Below are 24,203 nucleotides of genomic sequence, written 5' to 3' on the forward strand. Positions count from 1 at the left end.
CAATGATAGAAAACCTGATCTAATAGGATAAGATCCTCAACTGCCTAAGTATACCCAAACTGCAAACAAAGAACTGTGCAATTATGATGTATTAAACAAATAATAGATTCATTCAAACATCATAAGTAGTAGCTGTTTTATAGGAATGTGATACCTCATATGATATTTGAGCCTCTCTATATTTATCAGAGGGTACTCACTTCAAAGGTGTCAGATATGCACAACGTTAACCATGATTCTGAAAATTGGTTTAACACAAAGAGACCTTTTTTATAATCATTGGTATCAACATTCAAAGTTTATGCTTTGCGATTTTTTTTCCTTTTTATTTAAATTTTATATTAAGTGTGTATTAAGACAGATCACTTATTCTTCATTATGAGTAGCGTGAAGAGGTGACAGCTTTTCCCAAAAACACTGGCATAGACCCGACACGATCCGTGTATCGTGGACTTCTTCAGGGGTACAATATTGCAGCGGTGTATTTTTTGAAGTCTGTCCCGTCACATAACGGGACAGACATAATGCTCTAAGGACCACTACCATATCATCTCTAGTGAGGAACCCTCATCGATGTATCCCGATCTGCGGACCACTACCATATCATCTCTAGTGAGGAACCTCATCCCTGCTGTATCATCTCTACTGAGGAACCCTCGTCGGTGTACCCAGCTCCGCGGACCACTACCATATCATCTCTAGTGAGGAACCCTCATCGATGTATCCCGATCTGCGGACCACTACCATATCATCTCTAGTGAGGAACCTCATCCCTGCTGTATCATCTCTACTGAGGAACCCTCGTCGGTGTACCCAGCTCCGCGGACCACTACCATATCATCTCTACTGAGGATGCCTTATCGGTGGACCCCACTCTGTGGACCATTGTCTTATCATCTCTACTGAGGTATCCTCCTTGGGTATTCCCCCACTTCAAAGACTCTGTGGCACCCCCGTGCCTGTGTGACATTCTCCTGCACGCCCCACTCCGCCGGCAGTGCCCCTCTACTCCTTTAATAAAAACTCTAGTAATCTCTAGAGATGTGAATCGTGTGATCGATCGTCTTAACGATCGATTTTGGCTGGGGGGGAGGGAATCGGATCGTCGTGGTTTTGTTTTTTTTAAAATCGTGTAAATCGTAAATTGGGGGATGGCGGGAAAACTGGCACACTAAAACAACCCTAAAACCCACCCCGACCCTTTAAAATAAATCTCCCACCCTCCCGAACCCCCCCAAAATGTCTTAAATTACCTGGGGTCCAGTGGGGGGGTCCCGGTGTGATCTTCCACTCTCGGGCCACAGGTGCATTAATAGAAATGGCGCCGGCGCTACCTTTGCCCTGTCATATGACAGGACAAAGGTAGCGCCGGCGCCATTTTGGTTCCTGTCCCCCAATGTCACGAGCGCAGGAGATTGCTCCCGTACCCCCGCTGGACCCCCAGGGACTTTTGGCCAGCTTGGGGGGGCCTCCTGACCCCCACAAGACTTGCCAAAAGTCCAGCGGGGGTCCCGGAGCGACCTCCTGCACTCAAATCGTATTGCCGTATTGCAAAATGGCGCCGGCCATATGGCCGGCGCCATTTTGTGAGGGCCCTACATGCGCAGGGGTTTTAAAATCCGCCCCTAAGGGTATGCAAACTTGAACAGGACCATTTTATTATTTCTTTTATTGCTATAGTTTATTTAATGATTGTGCTGTTCTGTAATGCATAATAGTTTAATTTCAAACACATTCAAAATAACAGTTGTGTTTTGTCGGATCACTTATGTTTGCTTAAAATGCTATACATCTTATAAATTCTGCCAGGGGTATGTAAACTTATGATCACAACAGTATATTTCCTCTTGAGCATGTGCAAAGGGTCTTTCCTCTAGCCCATAGGATTGATCGAGGGATCTTTCCACTCCTTAGTTGACTGACCAAGTTGGAGGGTCTTTGCCTCTTGCTAAAAGGACTCAGCAGAGGAACTTTGCTGCTTTACAGTAAACCGACCCAGGAGTTTTTAGAGAATCGAAGAGTCAGGCATTTTAAGGCCTGCAGAGTTTTTGGATATTTTTGGACTTTGTATCAGTTACTGAAAGAGGGGTTGTTCCCCCCACTCTTGAAGAGCTGTATATTAGGGTTTTCCTTGTCTTTGCGTCCAGAAAATAGCAGAGGTGAAGACCTGGATATTATTGATGTTTCTTGAAAAACATTTTGGAGTTATCTGTGTTTTTTCTACAAAAGGATCTTTCACTATCACCCAGTACTTGGTTACTGCTGATTGTTTCAGAAGACAACCCTTCCCTCCATGGGGAAGGTATTTTTGAGGTAGACACTTGTTCAGGTCCAAGAGAGAGAAGGAGAGTAGATGTGGCACTATAAAGAAGTCACAACTTTTGTGGTTATTTATGATTTTTTCTACCTTATCCTGGAACAGTCTTTTTTCCATTGAATACCACCACTGGATGCTGTGCTTTATTCCACTGTATCTTTCTAACTAGAAAACATCCTCTACTGTGAGTATACCGACCAATTTGAGGCAGTTGAGGTGCAAGTTAAGGACTGTATTACACATTCCCTCGCACTGGATGAACCCCGGGTGTCCCCAGAGGCTTTTGTGATACACATTTGAGAGTAAATGAGGTCTAACATTTTGAGGAGCAGCCTGGGGAACTGTGTCATGTCCCTTTATTCATTACACCCTACAAAGGGGGGGATTTTCCCTTAATTTCTTTAATTGTGTGTGGGGAGGGTGGGACCCAGGTCTGCAAGACTGTAAGGTTTGCCTATGGCGCCTAAAAGCTTTGCGCCAAACTTGGCTGTATTGGCTCCACATGGGAAAGCAAGAGTCCATCTGTCCATCGGGAGCAGTGCTTCTTGGGGTCATTGGCTCTCAACAGTCTTGACCAGGGTTTACATATCTTTTTTTTTTAAGCCCAAGAAACAGCATGGATCAGTTTTGGTTCCACATTTCCACCCTCTCCGCCGGAGTAAGTAGGTAGGTAGAGCAGAGCCTGGGAACCATAAAAGCAGCAGACTGTGTAGTGCACCCAGTCAATGGGGAATGCACTGGAATGGTGGCGTTGGCAGAAAAGTGGAGGTAAACTACAGCCACAGAAAGGAAGGGGGTGAGTTAGGAGGATGTGCCTATGAAGCGTTGGTGAGGCTGATGTGACTGGGCTGAACTCTGAGAAGGACAGCTGGCTGTAGAATCAGTGAGCCTCTTAGAGACTGGGGCTGCTGAGAAGGGTTGAGAAAAGTAAAGGGAGGGGGCTTTTGCAAGATAGGGAAGGATTGGCAGCAAGCAAGAACTTTATACTGTGATGTGGCAGTGCTGGGATTAAAGGGGGCACATGTGTGAGCACATGAGCAGCAGCACAACAGCAGAATGTGTTTGTGTCTGAGAGAGAGTGTGTGTGTATGGGGGAGGGGGAATGTCTTTTTCTCTGAAACACACACACTCATGCTCAGTGTGTCTGTGTCTGTGCCAGAGAGAGTGTGTGTGTCTCTCTTTGTGTGTGTGCCAATAACATTTCCTCAGTCTGAAAATCTGTGTGTGTGCCTCACACTAGCTGGCAGTGTTGTTTCATTACTTGCAACTGGTTCAAGAGCTGATTGTTTGGCAAGAGATTTTAACACTAGACCAGGAATTTAGGATATGTATATATATATGAGAGATGTAACCAAATTTGTGGGGAACCCAACCAATTGCATAGTTGGAAGAGGGACTATAGTTCAGTTTCCTCATCCCTGGTGTAGGGTGTGCTATTACTTTGGAAAAATGTGAACTTTTATTTTGAAGATTTTATGGCTCAAATCTGCCAGGCTCCAGGTCACATGATATACTTTGAGGGTTAGCTTGATGTGCTTTTGGAGCTGTTGAAGCACATACTATAGGAAAAGCATACAAGGAAGGTAGATACAACATGGCCCGGTTTTGAAAAAGTACCCTAAGCTGATATTTTCCTTCAAGACCAATGAGATAAGACCAATGAGATAAGATTAGAATTATATTAGGTAAATGCTAGTATTTTATTATTGAGTATTGTGCATGGCTCAGGCTATTTCACAGTAAGTGAAAAAAAAATTGTATGTAGTCCTCTTGGTGCCAAAATATATTTTGACTTGTTGAGTACTAGACTATCTTTCAATATTTACCTCTTAGAAATGGATGATGAAAAACTGTGTAGCATATGAAAAGGTTGGAAAGCTGACTCTTCAATTAGACAATTTCCACAGAAAACAGAATATATTAACCTTTGGTCTAGGCTGAAAGAAGGATATGTGAGGTGTGGAGCTGGGTACTTGCCAAGTTCTTGTGACCTGGTTTGGCCTCTGTTGGAAACAGGATGCTGGGCTTGATGGACCCTTAGTCTGACCCAGCATGGCAATTTCTTATGTTCTTATGTAATTGTATGATGTACAAATGAGTGAATGACTGATGGATGTATGTGTGGGAGCAAAAAGAAAAATTAAATAAAAATCCTCATGATGTACTTATTGAGAATAATCGTGCTTCTGTTTTTTTGTACTATGCAATTTGTTAATTGTATCAGTGACACTGTGATTGGTTTTAGTATTTTCATTCATAAAGAAAAGAAATTATTCAGATGCACAAGCATGGTTGAAAAACTATTTTTGTAATGTAAAATAAGGTTTACATGATTTAATATACAGAAGATGACACATATTTACACATATGTCCAAAGAATTGTTTTACTCTTGCTGTAGAATCAAACCTCTGTGCTATCATCTTTTCCAACCTGGATTATTGCAACTCCCTATTATTTGGATTACCACTCTCCACGAGCCGCCCACTACAAATCTTGCAAAATACTGCTGCCAGAATCCTCACAGGAACAAAAAAGCACAAACATATTACGCCAATTCTCATAGCTCTACATTGGCTCCCAATAAAACATCGAATAGATTACAAAATACTGACACTACTGCACAAAACAATATACGAAGAACAATCTAACTGGTTAAGTAAAACAATAAAAATACACACACCTCAACGAAACCTCCGCTCAACCAACAAAGGCTTTCTGAAAATCCCAACTACGCACTCCAAACAACTAACCTCAACCCGTGAAACAGCCATATCCCTCGGCAGCCCCAAACTCTGGAACATCCTCCCAACGGAACTAAGAACTCAACCAAACCTAAAAACCTTCAAAAAAGAACTTAAAATCTGGATGTTCACCAAAGCCTACCAAAACACCCAATGACTCATACACACCCTCCCCAAAATATAACACAAATCTGGACTGAAACCTCCTCACCCCCGTCCTATTAACCTTCATTCAGAACCCCACCATGTTCCCCTTGCTACGTTAAAAATATCCCCCTCAATCTTAATAATGCTTTAAATGAATGCTGTCGGGTAGATTTTATAAAATTACGCGAGCGCGTACTTTTGTTCGCGCACCAGGCACGAACAAAGGTACGCTGGATTTTACAAGATACGCGCGTAGCCGCACGTATCTTATAAAATCCGGGGTCGGCACGCGCAAGGCAGCGCGCTGCCTGTTCCCTCCGAGGCCGCTCCGAAATCGGAGCGGCCTCGGAGGGAACTTTCTTTCCACCCTCCCGCACCTTCCCCTCCCTTCCCCTACCTAACCCACCCCCCCGGCACTATCTAAACCCCCCCCTTACCTTTGTTGGCAGATTTACACCTGCCGAAAGCAGGTGTAAATCTGCGCGCGCCAGTGGGCTGCTGGTGCACCATCACCCGACCCGGGGGCTGGTCCGGAGGCCTCGACCATGCCCCCGGGCCAGTGCCACGCCCCCGGTCCCACCCCGAACCGCCCCCTGACCCCGGACACGCCCCGGACATGCCCCCTCCCCTGCCCCTTTTACGAAGCCCCGGGACTTACGCGCATCCCGGGGCAGTGCGCGCGCTGGCGGCCTATGCAAAATAGGCGCGCCGGTGCGCGAGGGCCCTGCGCGCGTAAATCCGGCCAGATTTACACGTGCAGGGCATTTAAAATCCAGCCCTGTATGTATAAATGAATGCTCTATGTACGTCAATGCATCTACTAACCTTCTAACACTTTATCCATAGAAAACGTGTTAACCAATATGAATACGATGTTAATCCCCATCCTAACCGCTTAACATCTTACTCATTGAAACTTGTAAACCGTTGTGATGGCGAAACCGAATGACGTATATAAAGCTCGATAAATAAATAAATAAAAATAAATCACAGGAAATTGGGTGCTATGATTATACCTCTGTTATATGGAGATTATAGTCTGGAGTTCAGATCCTACACTCGCTGTTATTTGTTCCTTCTCTGGCAGGGAGAACGTTCCAATGTGGCTCTGGCTGCTGGCCCTCCTGGGACTCTACCTCCTGTACCGCTGGTATCGGGACAGACAGATACTCCAGAACCTCTCAGATAAATATGTGCTCATCACTGGCTGTGACTCGGGCTTTGGAAACCTGCTGGCCCGGCAGCTGGACAGGAAGGGCCTGCGGGTGCTGGCAGCTTGTCTGACGCAGCGAGGGGCGGAGCAGCTGAAGGAAGCCACCTCCCAGAGACTGCAAACGCTAATCCTGGATGTCACTGACAGTCAGAGTGTCGCTGCTGCTGCCGATTGGGTAAAACAGCAAGTGGGAGACAGAGGTAAAGGCAGAAAGATCCATGCGTGTAGGGAGTGGGGGTAGGTTTTCATATTTCACTTGTCTACCAAAATCACCTGATTTATCAGGTTGTTGTTTCTGCAAGAAAGCAGGACTTTAAGGCCATAGATGAAGTGAGGCAAATCCAGAACTGGCATAACCAGCCTGAGTTGTCCTGAGTCAGGTGACCGTGACAATGCTTCATCAAGTGCCAGTAAGGTGTCCTTCCTGTTAACATGACCTTTCACAGAACTCTTCTGACCAATCCAGAACAAATATGGTCCTGGTGTTACCCTCACTGCATCTATAGACTTGTAGAGAAAAATGCAGCAGCCAGTGGGTGAACGTCTGCAGTGTGACATTGTTTCCTCCATGGCTACATGGCTCCTTCTACTGCTCTCCCGCTTCACCCCAGTCCCCTTTCTTTCATTTCTTTTACCTTATTGTATCCTCTTAGGCTGGGCCCCTCCACATGGCATCTTCTCTCCTCTGTGGCCTTGGTCCTTCGATCTTGCTCTTCCTCCATAGCCCCCCTCAACATTTTCCTTGATCCTGCTTCCCTCCTCTCTGTGGCCTAGTTTCAGATACTTACTAGCTCTCAAGTTCACTCTGCTTCTTGCAGCCTCCCCAATACATCCTCTCTTCAGCTAAGGCCTGCATGGCTACTCTCATTCCTCTCTTCTGAGCAGGTCTCAGCCTCCTCTCAGGGCAGTCAGTATTTTCAGATGTGTTCTGGTGGTGGTTCCTCTCTGCTGCCTCCTGCTGGCTTCTGATAATACCTTCCTCCCTTCAACAATAGCAGAGGCACAGGACTGGCTCAGTCTCTTGCTTCCGGAAGCAGAACTCAGATTCCATATAGGCTAAGAAGTGACAGCAGGCTGGGCCCAGAATAGCTGCAATGGTTCCTCTTTCTTTTCCTGTGTTCCCCAGGCATCTCCTCGGCTGGTGTATTTTTGGAGTGCTTGAATCATGCTCTCCAAAGAATTTTTGTTCAGAAACTAATTTAGATTTACCTCATGCTTTTCATCAGTAGCTCAAGACAAGTTACATTCAGGTACTGTAGGCATTTCCCTGTCCCCAGAAAGCTGACAATCTAAAGGCCTGATTTACTAAAGCTTTTCTCCCATGCTGGGTCTATGGGAAAAATGTTTTGCAAATGAGGCACTGAGTTTATACTTGAGGAAATTAAGAGTGAAGTGACTTGTCCATTCACAAGGACCATCAGTGGGATTTGAATCCTTACTTTTCTAGCTCTTAATCTGTTCTAACCATTAAGCTACTCCTTGCATGCTGTTTGTCCATTCTTTTTCATATGACCTGATAGAGTTCAGTCCCCAAAAGGCCATCAGTGAGTAATTCTTCCTACTGCACCATGGCAGGAAAGAGGGAGACCACTTGGCCTATGCAATGTCTACGACACATACATATACTCCCTTTTTGGTGGTTCATTTGAGCCTTGGCTTCTACACAGCAGCTCCCACTGCAACAGGTGCAACCAGGACTGGTTCCTGGTACTTGGAGCTTGTTGGCAATCGTAATCTAGGGATGTAGCCAGAAAACTGTCATTTTGTTTTTTTGATTATTTTTTCCAGTTTTGTTTCCTTGTTTTAGCATGCACTAAAACCATTTAAATAAAGTTTCTGCATGCTAAAACATGGGAACAAAACAAAATCAAGGATATTTTGCTTTGGAATGTGACCAGATGAGCAAGAGATTGTATTTACTGCCTTCTTGTTACAGGGCTCTGGGGCCTGGTGAACAATGCTGGGATTTTAATCCCAGTGGCCCCCTACGAGTGGCTGACCAAAGCTGACTACCAGAAGGTTATGGAAGTCAACCTGATGGGACTAGTCGAAGTGACCCTCAGCCTCCTTCCTCTGCTGCGGAGAGCCAAGGGCAGGATCGTCAATGTTGCCAGCATTATGGGCAGAGTATCATACATTGGAGGAGCATATAATATGTCTAAATACGGTGTGGAGGCATTTTCAGATGGCCTCAGGTATGGAGAATTGCACCAACAACACAATTCCATCAGTTGATGGTAGCTTTATTCCCTCCATACTCCTATATTGTCAGGCGAGTTGTGGCATGTGGCACTTACTACTCCTGTACTATGAGCTTTCCAGCCAATGCAGACTCAGAATTCTGTGACAGACCCAGCTTTAGGCATAAGAAACTGCTTCTGATACCAAATTTTCATAGGTAGTGGAATGCCACTGCTGCTGCCATGCCATCAAATAGGCCTGCTGCCACACAGCTCTCCTCTTCCAAACTCCTACAACTTAACTTCAGCATGATAATTGTGAGCTAGCTCATGCTCACAGGCCCTGTAGTGCCCTGATCCTCGCATGGGTTGCCATGGTAACAAGTCCTGAAGAGTGGGCAGGGCTACTGCAGGGCTTGTGAGGGTGTACTGGCTCACAGTCCCCATGCTGAGGTTAAATACATGTTCGAATGGTATAGATTTTTGTGTGTGTAAAGGATTTTTATTGTTATTTTTATCATTATGTGTATTTATCTGCACATTTTTTAATTTATTATTTTTTTAATATATTTTAATTATAGTTGTTCTGCCTACTATTATCATACCATTTTTGTTTTGTTTTTATACACTTGTGGTTTCTTGGCCTGACTTATTGGTTATTTGGTACCTTTTTACTGAACTAACACCAAAATTAGCCAAAGATGATGCAATAGATTGATACCAGGCCTGACAAGTGCTCTTGTGACATTAATAAAACCTCCTTGTAATTCATGCCCTTAAGGTCAATGTCCCCTGGCACAATAGCTTCATCTGCATCATGTTTCACTGGTCAGTGAGTGGCTAGATGTCATCAAAACCCAAGTCTGTCTTTACCAGTGAAGGAGTCAATATGAAAAGGTGAAAACAAAATAAATAACCCCTCTCCATCCCACAAACACACACTAGTCCCTTCCACATCTCTGATCACTTGCAGTGCACCTGTTCAGAAGCATGGCAGGCAATGATGCTGTTTAATGTCCTTGGTTCCCTTCCAGGCGTGACCCTGGCAGTTTTGGAGTGAAGGTCAGCATAGTGGAGCCCGGCTTCTTCAGGACACCCATTACAGAGTTCCACTCCATTCAGAAGTATATGCAATGCCTTTGGAGCAACCTCCCTGTGGAGATCAAGGACACCTATGGAGAGAAGTTCTTCAACGTCTGTGAGTCATCCGCTAACACGTATTTATTTATTTATTTATTTATTTATTTATTTATTTATTTAAGGTTTTTATATACCGGCATTCATGATAAAATTCACATCATGCTGGTTTACAATAAAACAGTGGTGCATAAAAAGAAAAAATAAACATGAACTGTAGTGCGGAAGAAAGCAGTTACAAAAAACATGGATGCTTAAACTGGGAGCGGAAGGAAAAAAGAAAAGGTTGAAAGCATTTGAAATATTTACTTATAAATTTATAAATTTACTTATAAACTTACTTTACTTATAAACTTACTTACTTATAAACTTACTTATATTTACTTATAAATTTACTTATAAACTTATACATTTAAGCATGCATTGGGGTAGTTGCAGAATCACACCGGTCTGATTACACTTCTGTCATGTATTCAGCATCAGCACACCAAAGTTTTTGGGGGATTTTTTTTCCATTTTTTTTTTGCACATCTCAGCTATTGCAGGGTTGCTCTCTGACTACAGAAAACCATGCTTGTCTTCAGACACTGCACGGCACACTTTGGGCCTGATTTTCAAAAGGGTTTATATGAATAAAACACGGTTTTATGCACACAAAAGGACTTTTGAAAATTGCTGGGGGATAGGGTTGTACACATAAACGTACATGCAGTAGCGACTCCATATTTACTTCTACGTGTTATAGTGTAAGGTAGCTCAGGTTTTGCTATAAGATGTGATGGTGTATTGTTTAAGACCCGAAATAGTTTGGGAAGAATCTTTAATAGTCCAACAATTTTGCTGTTCAAATGAATAAATGGTGCATGAGACAATTCAATTCATATGAGCAAAACTAATGGTTCCCTGACATGGAAAGGAACCATTGGTGTGTTGGGAGGGTCCAAATCCAGGAATGGAACACAAATAAAGTAATCAATATCTGGAGTAGTGAAAGGCAAAAGTGACAAATAGGTACATTAGAATAATTAAAAATAAATAAAAAACTTTCAATAAATTGTAAATGTTTAAAGAAGGAAATGATATATCAGCATAACATAATTACATCAAGGGCATCTTACCTTGGCTACAATTATTACAAAATTAGAATTAACAGCATAACAACAAATACTTCTGGAAAAGAGAGTTAGATAGCAGATAAAAAATCATGCCAAAAACTTGTCACATGACCTAAGTTGTCATTCAAAGAGGTGTAAGAGAGATATTAAAGGAGGGGCGTGGTTTAAGCATAGAGATTTGGGTGGATAACAGAAATTAAAAGAAAGAAATTAGAAAAAGATTGTCCAGTCCATATCTTGACTGAGTTCATGGGGAGATACAGTATTGAGGGTACAGATCCACTTTTGCTTTCGGTGAAGAAGGTAGTGGGCAGAGTCGCCTCTATGGGGGAAGGGGGAGACTTTTTCAATGATAAAAAAGCGAAGGTCATCAGAGGTATGTTGTGCGGCAATCCAGTGCTGAACTGAAGGTGCATTCTCATGAGTGTGGAGAAGGCAGGAGCAGTGTTCATATATCTGAGTTCGTATCATCTGCATGGTTTTGCCAATATAGAGCAAGGAATAGGACAGTGAACAACGTATATGACTCCTTATGTAGAGCAATATGAGAAAAATTTAACTGCAAAGGTTTATGTAAAGAGGGATTTGTGAACAAAGAAATAGTAAGGGAAAAAAGCACATGCTCTGCATCTCCCACAGGGAGAGCATGGCCAGTATTTAAGGTAGATGGGGTCCTCGGTATTCAGATATCCTGGAGAAAGAAAGAAAAAACTGAAAGAAAAAAACAGAGATCACGTTGGAAAACCAGTATAGGGCTCAGACAGGTCCGATGGTGCTGTATAATGTTACAGATATGCCAACAGGCTGGGGAAAAAGGTAACATACAAGTAAATATATTAGACTCGTCAAATGAGGACTTTGAAAATAGTAAGTCCCAGTTAGTATATAGAGTGCATTTAATGGTCTGATGGGGATAAAACCGGCACAAAAAAATCATTAAACGAGCCTGCCTGAGAAAAAAATTAATCACAAGTGGAACATATCCAATAGAGTCGAAAAGATTGGCTCACTGGGATATTATTGCATAAAGACTGTGGGTAGCTGCTTCCAAGGGAGAGGATTATTGATTGTAGGTTTTTTAAAAAAATGGTAGTTTGGAAGAAACCATCTGAAACTGAAATTTAGATGTCTAGAAAAGAAACACTCTGGGAGTCGATGCGGGCCGTAAATCTTAAATTGGGGTTACATGAGTTTAACCAACCAAGAAAAAGGAAAAACTGTATGTTGGTCCATGTCCAAATTAAAAAAACCATCATATATAAAATGGTATTGAGAGAGAATAGAGGACTAGAATGGAGACTGATAAAAAAAAATAAAACATTCTAAACTTGGAGACATAAAGTCAGGCTATGTCAGAGGCCATGATTGCACCCATAGCTGTTCCTTTAATCTGTTGGTATATGCAGCCATTGAAAGAGAAGAAATTCTTCATGAGGGCCAGGCATGTGAGTTCAACAAGAAAGTGTGTGGGTACTCGCATATGGTCTTGACAGGTTTGTAGTGCTTCTTCAACCACATTATTTGCTTCGGACTGAGGAATGTTTGAGTATAGGGATTCGATATCTAAGATAGCAAGAAAAACCGTGTCATGTGGGAGGGAAATCTGATTTAGCAAAGAGATGAAATGGCCAGCGTCATGGATGTAAGAAGGAGCAGAAGGAACTAATGATTTCAGAAAGCAGACAACGAACCATGAAAGGGATTGTAAGGCAGGGACTCGAACTCCTTACCGGGGCCATCGGGCCTTCAAGACCTCTGGGCACCAAAATTACCTTTGAAGCCACTTCTGGATCCATCGATGCCATCACGACCTGGTCCACCAGGCGATGAAAGCCATCGATTGCCATTGATGCCTTTCGATTCCCCATCAATGCCTTTCCTGCCTCCTTCGATACCAAAGCAGATTCCAACTGAACCATCGAAGTCTGCTTCTAAAACAAAGCATCCTCTTCCAAAATACAAACTAGATCCTTCTGGGTCACCTTATCAACTTCACTACAGTCCTTGGGAGGATGTAGACACTGACACTGATACAGAAGACTTACAGTCAGAGCCTTCCCCACCAGAAGAGAGAAGGAAGTCCCCTCCTGAGGACCTGTCCTTTGCAAATTTCATAAAGGAAATGGCAGATACAATCCCCTTTGAATTGCTTACTGAAGAGAATACAAGACACAAGTCTCTTGAAGTGTTGCAATTTGTTGAAGCACCAAAGGAGGTGATGGCAATACCCATTCATGAAGTGCTTCTGGAACTTCAGCATCAATTATGGGAACATCCTTGCTCTGTACCGGCTGTAAACAGAAGAACAGATGCAACATACCTGGTACAACATACCCCAGGTTTCCAAAAACCGCAGTTGCCACACCACTCAGTGGTCATTGAATCAGCTCAGAAAAAAACCAGGAAACAGAAACCACACTCTTCTGCCCCACCAGGAAAAGAACAGAAGTTCTTAGATGGCTTAGGAAAAAAGGTTTTCCAAGGATCCATGCTAGTATCTAGGATTGCGACATACCAGCTTTATATGACGAAATATCAAAGAAACTTGTGGAAACAAATTCAAGATATTGCTGATAACCTCCCTCAACAACAGCAGTTGGCACTAAATACTAGAGATGTGAATCGTGTCCTCGATCGTCTTAACGATCGATTTCGGCTGGGAGGGGGAGGGAATCGTATTGTTGCCGTTTGGGTGTTTAAAGTATCGTGAAAATCGTTAAAATCGTGAGCCGGCACACTAAAACACCCTAAAACCCACCCCCGACCCTTTAAATTAAATCCCCCACCCTCCCGAACCCCCCCAAAATGCCTTAAATTACCTGGGGGTCCAGCGGGGGTCCGGAATGGCCTCCTGAAATCGAATCATGTTGTCTTCAGCCGGCGCCATTTTGCAGGCCGCCATTTTGCGCCGCCATTTTGCAGGCATACAGAACATTCTAGCAAACGATCTCAGTCGACGTTTCCATCCTCACAAATGGATCCAGATGTAGCGAGCAGAATCTTTCACCACTGGGGTCACCCAGCCATAGACCTCTTTGCGTCCAAACTGAATCACAAAGTGGAAAGATTCTGCTCCCTCCACGGACGTCGACCAACGTTCCCCACGGACGCCTTTGCTCGCCCCTGGAACACAGGTCTTCTATATGCGTATCCTCCGATCCCGCTCATATCCAAAACTCTCGTGAAGCTACAACAGGACAGAGGGACCATGATCCTCATAGCCCCATACTGGCCTCGACAAGTATGGTTTCCCATACTTCTCGACCTCTCGATCAGAGAGCCAATTCGCCTGGGCACAGCGCCCACTCTCATAACTCAGAATCAGGGCAAGTTGCGCCACCCCAACTTGCCAACTCTTGCCCTGACAGCTTGGATGTTGATAGCTTAATTCTGCAACCACTTAATCTTTCAAGTCAAATCTCGGAAGTTATTGTAGCTTCACAAAAGCCTTCCACACGTAAATCTTACCACTCAAAGTGGACAAGATGTACCAAGTGGTGCACGCAAAATGGTTTTGACCCCTTTTCTTGCCCCACTCCTTCTTTATTGGATTACCTGTGCCACCTTTCGGATTCTGATCTACAGACATCTTCTGTAAAAGTACACCTAAGTGCTATAGCAGCATACCACAAGGGAATAGGAGATGCACCAATAATAGCGCAACCCCTAGTGAGTCGATTTATGAGAGGCTTACTCCACCTTAAGCCTCCCAATCAACCACCGGTTACTGAATGGGACCTAAATTTAGTGCTATCGAGGCTCATGTGATCCCCGTTTGAGCCTCTGCACTCCTGTGATGAAACATTTCTTACACGGAAAGTAATTTTCCTAGTAGCCATTACATCTGCAAGGAGGGTTAGTGAGTTACAAGCTCTTGTCACATACTCATCCTAAACAAGTAGTAGTCCTTACATAACCAGGTAGTCCTTCGCACTCAGCCCAAATTCCTACCAAATGTGGTAACGGATTTTCACCTCAATCAATCCATAGTCTTGCCTACTTTCTTTCCAAGACCACACTCTCACCAGGGCGAGAGAGTTTTGCACACTTTAAATTGTAAACGGCTGCGCTAATAAAAATGGTGCCGATGGCCCTTTGCCCTTACCATGTGACAGGGTATCCGTGCCATTGGCCGGCCCCCGTCACATGGTAGGAGCACTGGATGGCCAGCACCATCTTTAAAAATGGTTGACTGTTATGATTGTGAACTGCTGTCCCAGCAGCTAGTAGCGCAAGGCCTCTAAGGCCCACTTGACTGCTAAGGCCTCTTTCTCAGCTGTTAAGAAATGTCTTTCTCTTGGCATCAACTTCCAGCTAATGTATGTCACAGGATGTTCTTGACAATCCTCATCTTGGATGGCTCCCAAGCCTACTTCTGAGGCATTGGTCTGCACCATGAAGGGTTCAGTGAGGTTCGGACTTATCAGGACTGTTCAGAACATATCCCCTCTTTCAGAGCCCTGAAGGCTTTCTCTGCTTCAGCTGATCACTGTGCCCTGTCTGGTGCTTTCTTCAGCAACATCCTTGAGAGATGCTCCACCTTCTCCAAGTAATTGAAGATAAACCTTCTGTAGTATCCTGTAAGGCCTAGGAATGCCCCCATTATGCTTTTGTTTGCGGGACTGGCTCCCATGTTATTGCCTTGATCTTCTGGGTCTGTAGATAGACCTTGACCTTCCCCAGGATATAATCAAGGTACTGGACTTCTTGCTCTTCTAGCAAGCACTTCTTGGGGTTAGCCATTAGTCCTGCTTTCCTCAGATTGGTTAGCATGGCCTGGAGTTGGCTCATATGTGTCTTCCCATTTGAGCTGTACAGCATGATGTCATCCATGTAGGTGGCTGTGTACCCATGATGTGAGCAGAGCAGGCAGTCAACCAAGCATTAAAACATTGCAGGGACACTGTGGAGTCCAAAAGGGAGGTTAGTGGACTGGAAAAGTCCACCTGGTGTTGAGAATGCAATCTTGTCCTTTGTTGTTTGCATGTAAAGTCCAGGGTGGAGATGAACTGGGCTGATCCCAGACACTCAATGGCATTGGGTAAATGTAGAGTTTTGAGACCTGATTGACCTTTTTAAAGTCAATGCAGAACCTTATGCTCCCATCTGGCTTCGGCACCATCACTATGGGTGAGGACCAATCATTGTTAAACTCCTCTATAATCCCGAGCTGGTGCATCTCCTTTACTTCGGTCTCAATGATGTGGTATCTGGCCTTGGGAATCTGATAGGGCCATTGCTGAACCACAACTCCAGTTGCATAATGATATTATGCTGCACCAGGTGGGTATGACTGCACAGGTTTGAGAAAATCTCTTTGCTTCGCTCTACCAACTGCTTTAAGTCAGCTGTCTCCAAAAGGATCTTGGGCTCACGCCACTTCAAGTCCAACCTCTGGGGCAAACCATTCTTCTTATACCAGTCCTTACTCCTGCACAACCTACTTCTTCAGGAAGTTGACATGATAGATTTGCGTTTTCTTTCATTTACCTGGCTGGGCTATTTTGTAATCCACGGGCCCCGTTTAAATCTTCACAGGGTCCTTGCCAATGGGCTAACAACTTGCTTTCTGAAGATGGGAGGAAGACAAGGAAAACCTTGGGGAAAACCCCCACTAAGCTCTATGGCACCTTGTGGATTGTGAACAGCACATAGGGTAGCAGTGTGTCCCAATTTTTGCTGTCTTCATCCACAAATCTCCTCAACATTTGTTTGAGTGTCTGATTGAAGTGCTCATTGAGGTCATCGTCTGTGGGTGATACATTGAGGTACGCAGTGTCTTTACCTTGAGCAAAGTGCAAAGCTGTTTCATTATCTTGGATACAAATAGGGTTCCCTGATCTGTCAGGATTTCCTTGGGTAGGCTAAGTCATGAAAAAACCTTCATTAGGGCAGTTGCCACAGTTGGGGGTATTCATATTCCATAGTGGCACTGCCTCTGGATATTTTTTGGCATAGTCCAGAATGACCAGGATGTATTTATTTCTTCAAGTAGATCTCTCTAGTGGCCCTACAAGGTCCATGCCCACTCTTTCAAAAGCTTTTTCAATTATGAGCATGGGGATGAGAGTTTGTGAGTTGTCAGGTAGGGCAGGCCCAGCAATACAACTGGACCTGTTTACGTAGGCCCAGCCAAGAGAACTGTGCCAATATTTTCTCCTGTGTCTTTTACGCCCAGGTGATCCCCTTGAAGGTGACTATGAGCTAGTTGCATGACCTTCTGGCGATATAGTTTGAGAACTAGTAGCTAGTCTATTAATTCCCCCTCCACACTTCCCTTTGTGATTCAGTAAAGTAGGTCCCCTTTCATCATGAAATAAGGAGGAATAGGGAGGAATAGGGCCTGCATCCCAGGAACTAGCTTTCCATCCACCCTCTGTAAATACTCATGGGCCCACTTAAAGTTCTCATCCTCCCTCTGGGCCCGCCTGAGGTACCCTGGGTCACACTTCTTTTCCCACTGAAAGGGCCCAGATAAGACATTCTGGGTGGGCTGCTGTTCTTTCCCTGATTCCGAACCTGTTTCCTTGGCTGTCTCTATATTAACAGCATAACTACATGTTATGTTCCTGCCCTAGCTGGTACCTCGTGGGCAGTTTCTCACCTTTGCCTGGGGTCGGGCTTATGCTGCTACTTCTTTCGCTGTCCGGACCGCCGCCAAGCCACACCTCTACTGCACCTCCATGGCCTGCTGTCGCTTGTCTTCAGCGCGTCGCCGACACCTCCTTCAGGGGAATCCTCCTCCACGGCCCGAACATAGCCTCTGGAGTCCTCCTTCAGCAGCAGGAAGCCGCCACAGCCTCTCTCATCTTCGGGGCTGAAGGAAGCCCCGCTGCAGCTCCTCTTCGGAAGCAGGAAGTCCTCCAGCCTCCTCCCAGATGACGTCTTCAGGGCTTTTCCTGGTCCTGCCCTGTAAAAAGGCCCTGCTTCATTCCAGCAGTGCTTTCGGATGGAGTTACAGCTCTCCAGTTTTCATCTTTGGAGTTAAACCCCTTCCATGGAGTTCCATCTTCTCCAGGTTCCATCTTCAGAGTTCCACTGTCTTCATCGTGGTTCCATCTTGCTGCTCCTGTCTGGAAGACTTCATGTTCCATGTCTTCCTTTCCTTGATGTCTTCGTCCGAAGCTCCAAGTTCCATTCCTCATCGGACCTTCCTTGTATTATGTTCCAGCCCTTGGCTTCCCTTCCATAGCCTTGGGGCTCCTTGTCCATACCCTGATGTCTCTGATGTCCCAATCATCCAGATGTCCTCTGGTTCCTGTGATCCAGATGTCCAGTGTCCAGGCATCCTTTGTCCTGATGTCTGTTGTTCTCTTCTCTACAACCCTCCGATATCTACTCGTCTACTGGTCTTCTCTCCCTATGTCCATCATCCTAGATGTCCAGAGACCCTGATGTCCAGTTGTCTTCTCATTCTGAGATTCAGACGTCCATGTGTCCAGATATCCAGATGACCTATGCTCGAGGTTTCCCCTCTTGCATATCTTCTTCCTTCTTCTCGTTCCTGAAGAATCCGTAAGCAGCCTTGCTGTCCTCCAGACTTCGTCTCCAGTCGTCCTTTCAGAAGCGTCTGGCATCCCCAGTGATAAGTCTTCAGATGTCTGGTTCCATCTTCGGTTGGATATCTCTCAAGTGCAGTCCAGACTCTCTTCTGCTCTCAGTGCACTTTCTGCTCTTAGCTTGGTCCGCGACCAGTCTTCCAGGTTGTGTAGGGCATGAAATGGACAGGGTGATCCGTGACCAGTCCACGTCGGGCTGTGTAGGGCACCCTGAGGGACAGCACTCTTCTTCCTGTTCAAGAGTCTCATTCCTTCTTCGTCTTCAAGAGTATTCCCTTGTCCAAGTCTCCTAGAGTATCATCTTGTCCGAGTCTTCAAATGCATTCCCTTGTTCAATTCTTCAAGTGCATTCCCTTGTTCGAGTCTTCAAGTGCATTCCCTTGGTTCGAGTCTTCAAGTGTATTCCTTTGATTCGAGTCTCCAAGAGTTTCATCTTGTCCAAGTCTCCAAGAGTTTCATCATGTCCAAGTCTCCCTGTCTTGGAGAGTTTTATCTCATCTTGTCCAGTCTAGGAATCTCTTCTCGTCCAAGTTCCAGGAGTTCTTACCTACTTGACTGTGTACTCTCTTGGTCCCAGAATCTTCTATTCTGGTACCTGACCCCTGAGTTCCCAGCTTTCTGTCTTCACTAGTACATGTTGGTTCAACAGAGGGTTGACCACTCCGTCCTCCTCCTGAGTTCTTGCTTGTACTTGCTGTTGTGCCCGCCACTCGCAGGCAGCTGCGACCTTTGCTGCTCACCTCTCTTTGCAGTTCCGCTCCGAGTCTCGAGAGGATGGCGGCCTCCGCATCCACTCTCCAACCCTCATGGCATGTCCGGGATGGCGTGGGTGCTCCCAGCAGCCATCTTACATCCAGGGTTACCTAAGGCACATGCACACGTGCCTGCCCCCTTCTTGAACGCGTCATGGCGGGAACCTCGGAGGCATCCCCACCGCATGATGTCACATGCTTACCATATTTAAACCCAGCTGACTTCATCGAATATGAGTTAGCAAGGATTCGGGTCCAGCTATTCTGACCTCCTGGGACTTCGTTATCTGTTCCTGCTGAGTGATCTGGGTACCCACTCCTCAGCGGCCTTCCGCACTCAAGGCTATCCGCTCCTCGGAGAGCCATTCTCTTCTCTCCTCTCTTGTTCCAGAGAAGTTCCAGTTGCTACCTCGAACCTACCAGCTGTGCCAGTTCTGGGATCCCTCCTGAGCCTGACCACCATCTTCTACTGCTCTCAGTGTGAGTACCTTTGCTCCTCTACCTTTGTGGCAAGGATCCTTGGCGAACCCCGCTTGCAGGCCACTACTGGGACCATTCAGTCTTGTGCCTGTATACCATTGCCTCCAGCTTACCCCGCTCTGCGGACCACTACCGGAGTCACCTGCACAAGCTAAGCCTAGATAAGGTAGACACCATTCACCTCTACATCTCGGACTTCTCCATGGCTGACCAGCATTCGTATCTCCTCCTCTGGACTACTCTATGATCCGCTCCACGGATCATTTGTTGCAGTATAATAAAGTATACTCTCTCTTGTTCTTGTTACTGCTGAGACCTTGCCTGTTGAGGCAAGTGCCCACAGGGCTCCTCCCTGTGGATGGAGCCTACACTGCCTCAACCCAGGGGCCCACTACACCTCAAGACACACTGAACATAACACTTGCTTACCTAACTTGGTGTGTGTCTCGGGGCTCCTCCCTGAGCTACCTCGAGCCCAGGGCTCACACTTTACCAGGAGAAAGCACTGGCACCTCTACACCCTTCCCAGGGCTCTTTTGCTGCATCTGTAACACTGTATTTGACCTGTCAGTATTGTCTCTGAGACTTAGGAGTCTTAGAGTCTTTATGATACAGATCAGGATCCTCCAAAGAAAAGAGTTCAGGAAACTCCAATTGTTCATTGTTGAGCTTGGACAAGCTGAATGTGAGGTGGTTCAAATGGCTCTTGAAGTTCGGACAGTCCCATCTAATCACCATGGGGTAGGGTAGCCTAGGAAGAAGTCCCACCTCAATTTGGGGTTGTCTGACCGGGGTCTTTAGTTGTACCCGGCTTGTTGGATACTGCCATTGGTCCCCGTGGATGCATACCAGGTCACCACTCTGTCATAATCAATCTGGATTTGCTTCACTAAGTCTCTTCGAATGAATGTTTCCATAATCCACCAATGCTTGGGTTGGAACACCATCTAGCTCAACTGCAATCACAAAAGTAGAGATTGGGGACATCCATGAAATTACAAAAGTGTGGAGCCATGGCATTAACATCCATGGGTTATCTTTCATACTAGAACAGTCTCTGGCAAAATGACTCCTTTCACCACAGCTGAAACATAGCTGTCTGGCTGAGGGTTGTGGTTGAGGTAAAAAGTCCGGCTGGAGCTGTGCTACTGGTTGTCAGGGCTTCTGGCTGTTAGGATTCCAGCATCCTCTACTGGGTCAAGTGGCTTCTCTGGGACTTGTGGTGACTCGGGTATAGTCTGAGCCCATTGAAAGGCCTCCACTACTTCCAGTGCCTTTTCCACTGTAAGGTTTGGATGATGGCAGACCTACTGCCATATAGGTCATTCTAGACTGTCTAGGATAGGGCTTCCCAAACCCCACAGCCAGTTGGGTTTTCAGGATATCCAAAATGAATATGCATGAGTCACATTTGCATACCATGGAGTCTTGGTGTATGCAAATTTATCTCATGCATATTCATTGTGGATATCCTGAAAACCTGACTGGCTGTGGGGTCCCCAGGACAGGTTTAGGAAGCCCTGGTCTAGGAACTGTTCCAGCAGAACCACTTTGGCTAGATCCACCCCAGTCTTCCGGGTGCAGCCACTTCCAAGCAACATCTTTAAGTCTGTGGAATAAGTTCTGTGGATTTTCTTGACCCTACAGAACTCCCTGCTTAAATCACTGTCAGTAGGCTTTTAGGGTGAGTCCCACTCACTTTAGAATGGCGGCTTTGCCTTCCTGGTATGTAGCCTTCCCTTCCAGACTGGCAGTTTGGAAGGCATCTTGACAACTCCCGGTGAGTAGATTCCCCAGATAGGTAGCCTACCTGTTCTCTGGCCAGCCTGCCAGTCTGGCTGTGCACTCAAGGTATTTTAAGAAACTATCTGGGTCTTCTCTTGGTGTCATCTTAAGTAATGTCAGTGGCACAGGAGCTGGACTGGTTACCATGGTTTGCGCAGCTTGTGCTATCTGGGTTAGAATCGCAATCTGCTGCATCACCTGCTCTCGCAAAGCCTACTACTGACCGATTTGCATTTGCAGGGCGTTCTATAATTTTTGCTGCCCTGTAGCAAGGACCTGCATCACTTGCTCCATCTTCCCTACTTCCATACTGTACATCTGCCTGGGGATAGACGAGACCAAAACACAAAAAAAAACCTGCTGGCCTGCCAGCCCTTACTTACTTCTTGACCCTTGACTACACAGGCAGGGCTAGCCCCCTTGGCCTGTTGTACGAAGGGAGGGTGAATGGAATTGGGAGGCCCCAGGAAAAAGAAAAAAAACTTTGCAGGGTTTTTTTTTATTTTCTTGTTTCTTCTTCTGCTGCAGTTGTGGGCTCTTGCCTGTGCTTCCCGCTTAGGCATGAGATCCCACTGCTCCCACCATATGTGATAACTTGGGTGATAGCAGCTTGGAAACAATCAGAAAGAATAAGGAAACAGACTCTAGCTGTTTTCCTTTGTACAATTTATTTACAGTGAAAAAATGAAAAGCAAAGCAAGACAAACAAATCGTGCAGCACACCTTAACTTCAAATAACACACAGTCCTTAAACATAGCATGTTTTCTCATGCGTGGCTTCCTGTCTGCTCCCCAAGGCCTGTTTAAACTTTCCAGGCCCTGAGTTCTTAAACTCTGGTGCCCCAGGATTCCCTGTGGGTTTGGATTTTAAGGAGGAATGGATAAGACAGCTGTGCGCAGTCCTTTATAGTAGTCTGAGGAAATTTTCTGTATACTCCCTCACAGTTGGTTTATAAGCTTAAGTTATAAATCAATAAATAAAAGAGAAAGGAAAAAAGGGCATGGGAAAGGAGTAAGGGAGGATGGAGGAAAGGAGGAAAGGAGGAAAGGAAAAGAAAGAATGGGAGTGTGAATGGATTGTTAGAGACATGGGGAGAAAGTTGGCATGGGAGAAATGCCCTGGATGCCCACGAAAAATGTAGGTGGTAGCTTTTTCTTCCCACTCTCCCAACATTACCTGGTGACCCCTTCTCCACCCCCCATCAACACCATCCTCTCCCCACAGCCAGTGCTGGACTCTGGTTGTGTTTCCCCCCAACAAGACCCAGCAGTCAACATTCTGGAATCAGAATCTTGTTCTCCTTCCTCCATTAATGTGGGATTATAGACAGGACAAAGCTCATAATTCTGTCAGTAAGGTTGAATCTGAATTTCCAAGTCACAGCTTGGAAACCAATGATTAAAATTATACAGCTCCATGCCAATTTACGGGCTGTAATATACGCTTAAAAATAAAGCCAACACACATAACAAAAAGCAGTGTTAAGCAATTAATGCGGCAAAAAGGCCGTGTAACGGCTGTTTTTAAAGTGAGATTAAAAAAACCGCTATGAGGTTTCCCAAGCTTTTCTAGACAAACTGAAGAGCAACAGAGTAACATCAGCTTTCAATACTATGATGTTTATATATTACTAGATACAGAATTATACATCATATTGTTGCAGTTCATAATATCACAGTAAGGTTGAATCTGCAAGGACTCAGACTGGCAAACACAGAGGGAGCATGTACACACCACCAGGGTCCCACATCTGCAAAGAGATTCATTTGAGCAGAGGCATGCTTTAATACTGGATAAGAAAGAAGGGAAACTTTATGCTGAGTAAAAGTTAAGGAATGAACAGGGACTCATGCACCCCAATGACTAGAATAATTGTATACAGAGAGCGACTGCTTCTTAGGACCATGGTGGCAGCTAACTCTAATCCACAGAGATAAAAACACCTTCAGAATATTCATTAAATTGTCTGGACTTACATTAAGGTACTCATAAAGCTGTGACTTTAATATTTGCAGACTTTAAAATTTGCACTAAGTTAACTGTGTCTCCAAGTGGCCTTTAGTGTCATTCTTATTTGGTTTTTTTTTATTTTATATTTATACACACAGATTGCAAAAGCATACAGGACATGGTATCTGGAGCCAACCCAAACCTGTCACTGGTGACGGATTGCATGGAGCACGCTCTGACTGCAGTGCACCCCCGCACCCGCTACTCCGCCGGTTGGGATGCCAAATTCTTCTTTATCCCCCTCTCTTACCTGCCAACGGTGCTGGCAGACTACCTGCTGACTTCACCGCTGCCCAAGCTCACCAGGGTGTGACAGCTGTGCAGTATCAGGGGGATGACATTGCCATCAGGGCTCCCTGCCCTTTGATCTTCTGCAACAGAGATCTTCTCAGCTATGGAATGCGAGTTCTTTCTGCACATCACATGGGTTTATTACTATACATTGCTATTGTATTCCTCTGCCCTGCAAGCTCTTTCTCCTAAATGTATTTCTTTAGGCTCCCTGCAGGACATTATCATGCATAGACATTCACTATTCCATCCCATCCAACTTTCATTGGTAGGTCCTCATATAGAGCCTCACTTTTTATTCCACCCATTTATCTGTCATCAGGGAGGGAGTCATCAGGCAAGTCCTTTCTCCATATCTCTTCTAGCTAGCAACCATATATACTATTATAGAATTGCTTGTGTAGCCCCTTCCTGGGTGTGACTTGTATGGTAATGGATTCTCTTGCTGTGAGTATACTTCTGAGTGGAACTGTC

General features: G+C 45.2%; 1 protein-coding gene across 2 annotated transcripts in view; it reads left to right on the forward strand.

Annotated features, from left to right (window-relative positions):
* LOC115087526 (17-beta-hydroxysteroid dehydrogenase type 6-like) overlaps nt 1-24,203 on the forward strand; it is a 37,229-nt gene extending 13,026 nt beyond the window's left edge. For both annotated transcript variants that reach the window (XM_029594855.1, XM_029594857.1), the window contains exons 2-5: nt 6,294-6,619; nt 8,356-8,614; nt 9,634-9,797; nt 23,537-24,203. In XM_029594855.1, the coding sequence (XP_029450715.1) occupies nt 6,307-6,619; nt 8,356-8,614; nt 9,634-9,797; nt 23,537-23,751 (951 nt within the window). In that variant the 5' untranslated portion in view covers nt 6,294-6,306 and the 3' untranslated portion in view covers nt 23,752-24,203. The remainder of the gene's footprint in view (nt 1-6,293; nt 6,620-8,355; nt 8,615-9,633; nt 9,798-23,536) is intronic.

The sequence above is a fragment of the Rhinatrema bivittatum genome, chromosome 3 (genome assembly GCF_901001135.1).
Source record: "Rhinatrema bivittatum chromosome 3, aRhiBiv1.1, whole genome shotgun sequence".
Taxonomy (NCBI): Eukaryota; Metazoa; Chordata; class Amphibia; order Gymnophiona; family Rhinatrematidae; genus Rhinatrema; species Rhinatrema bivittatum.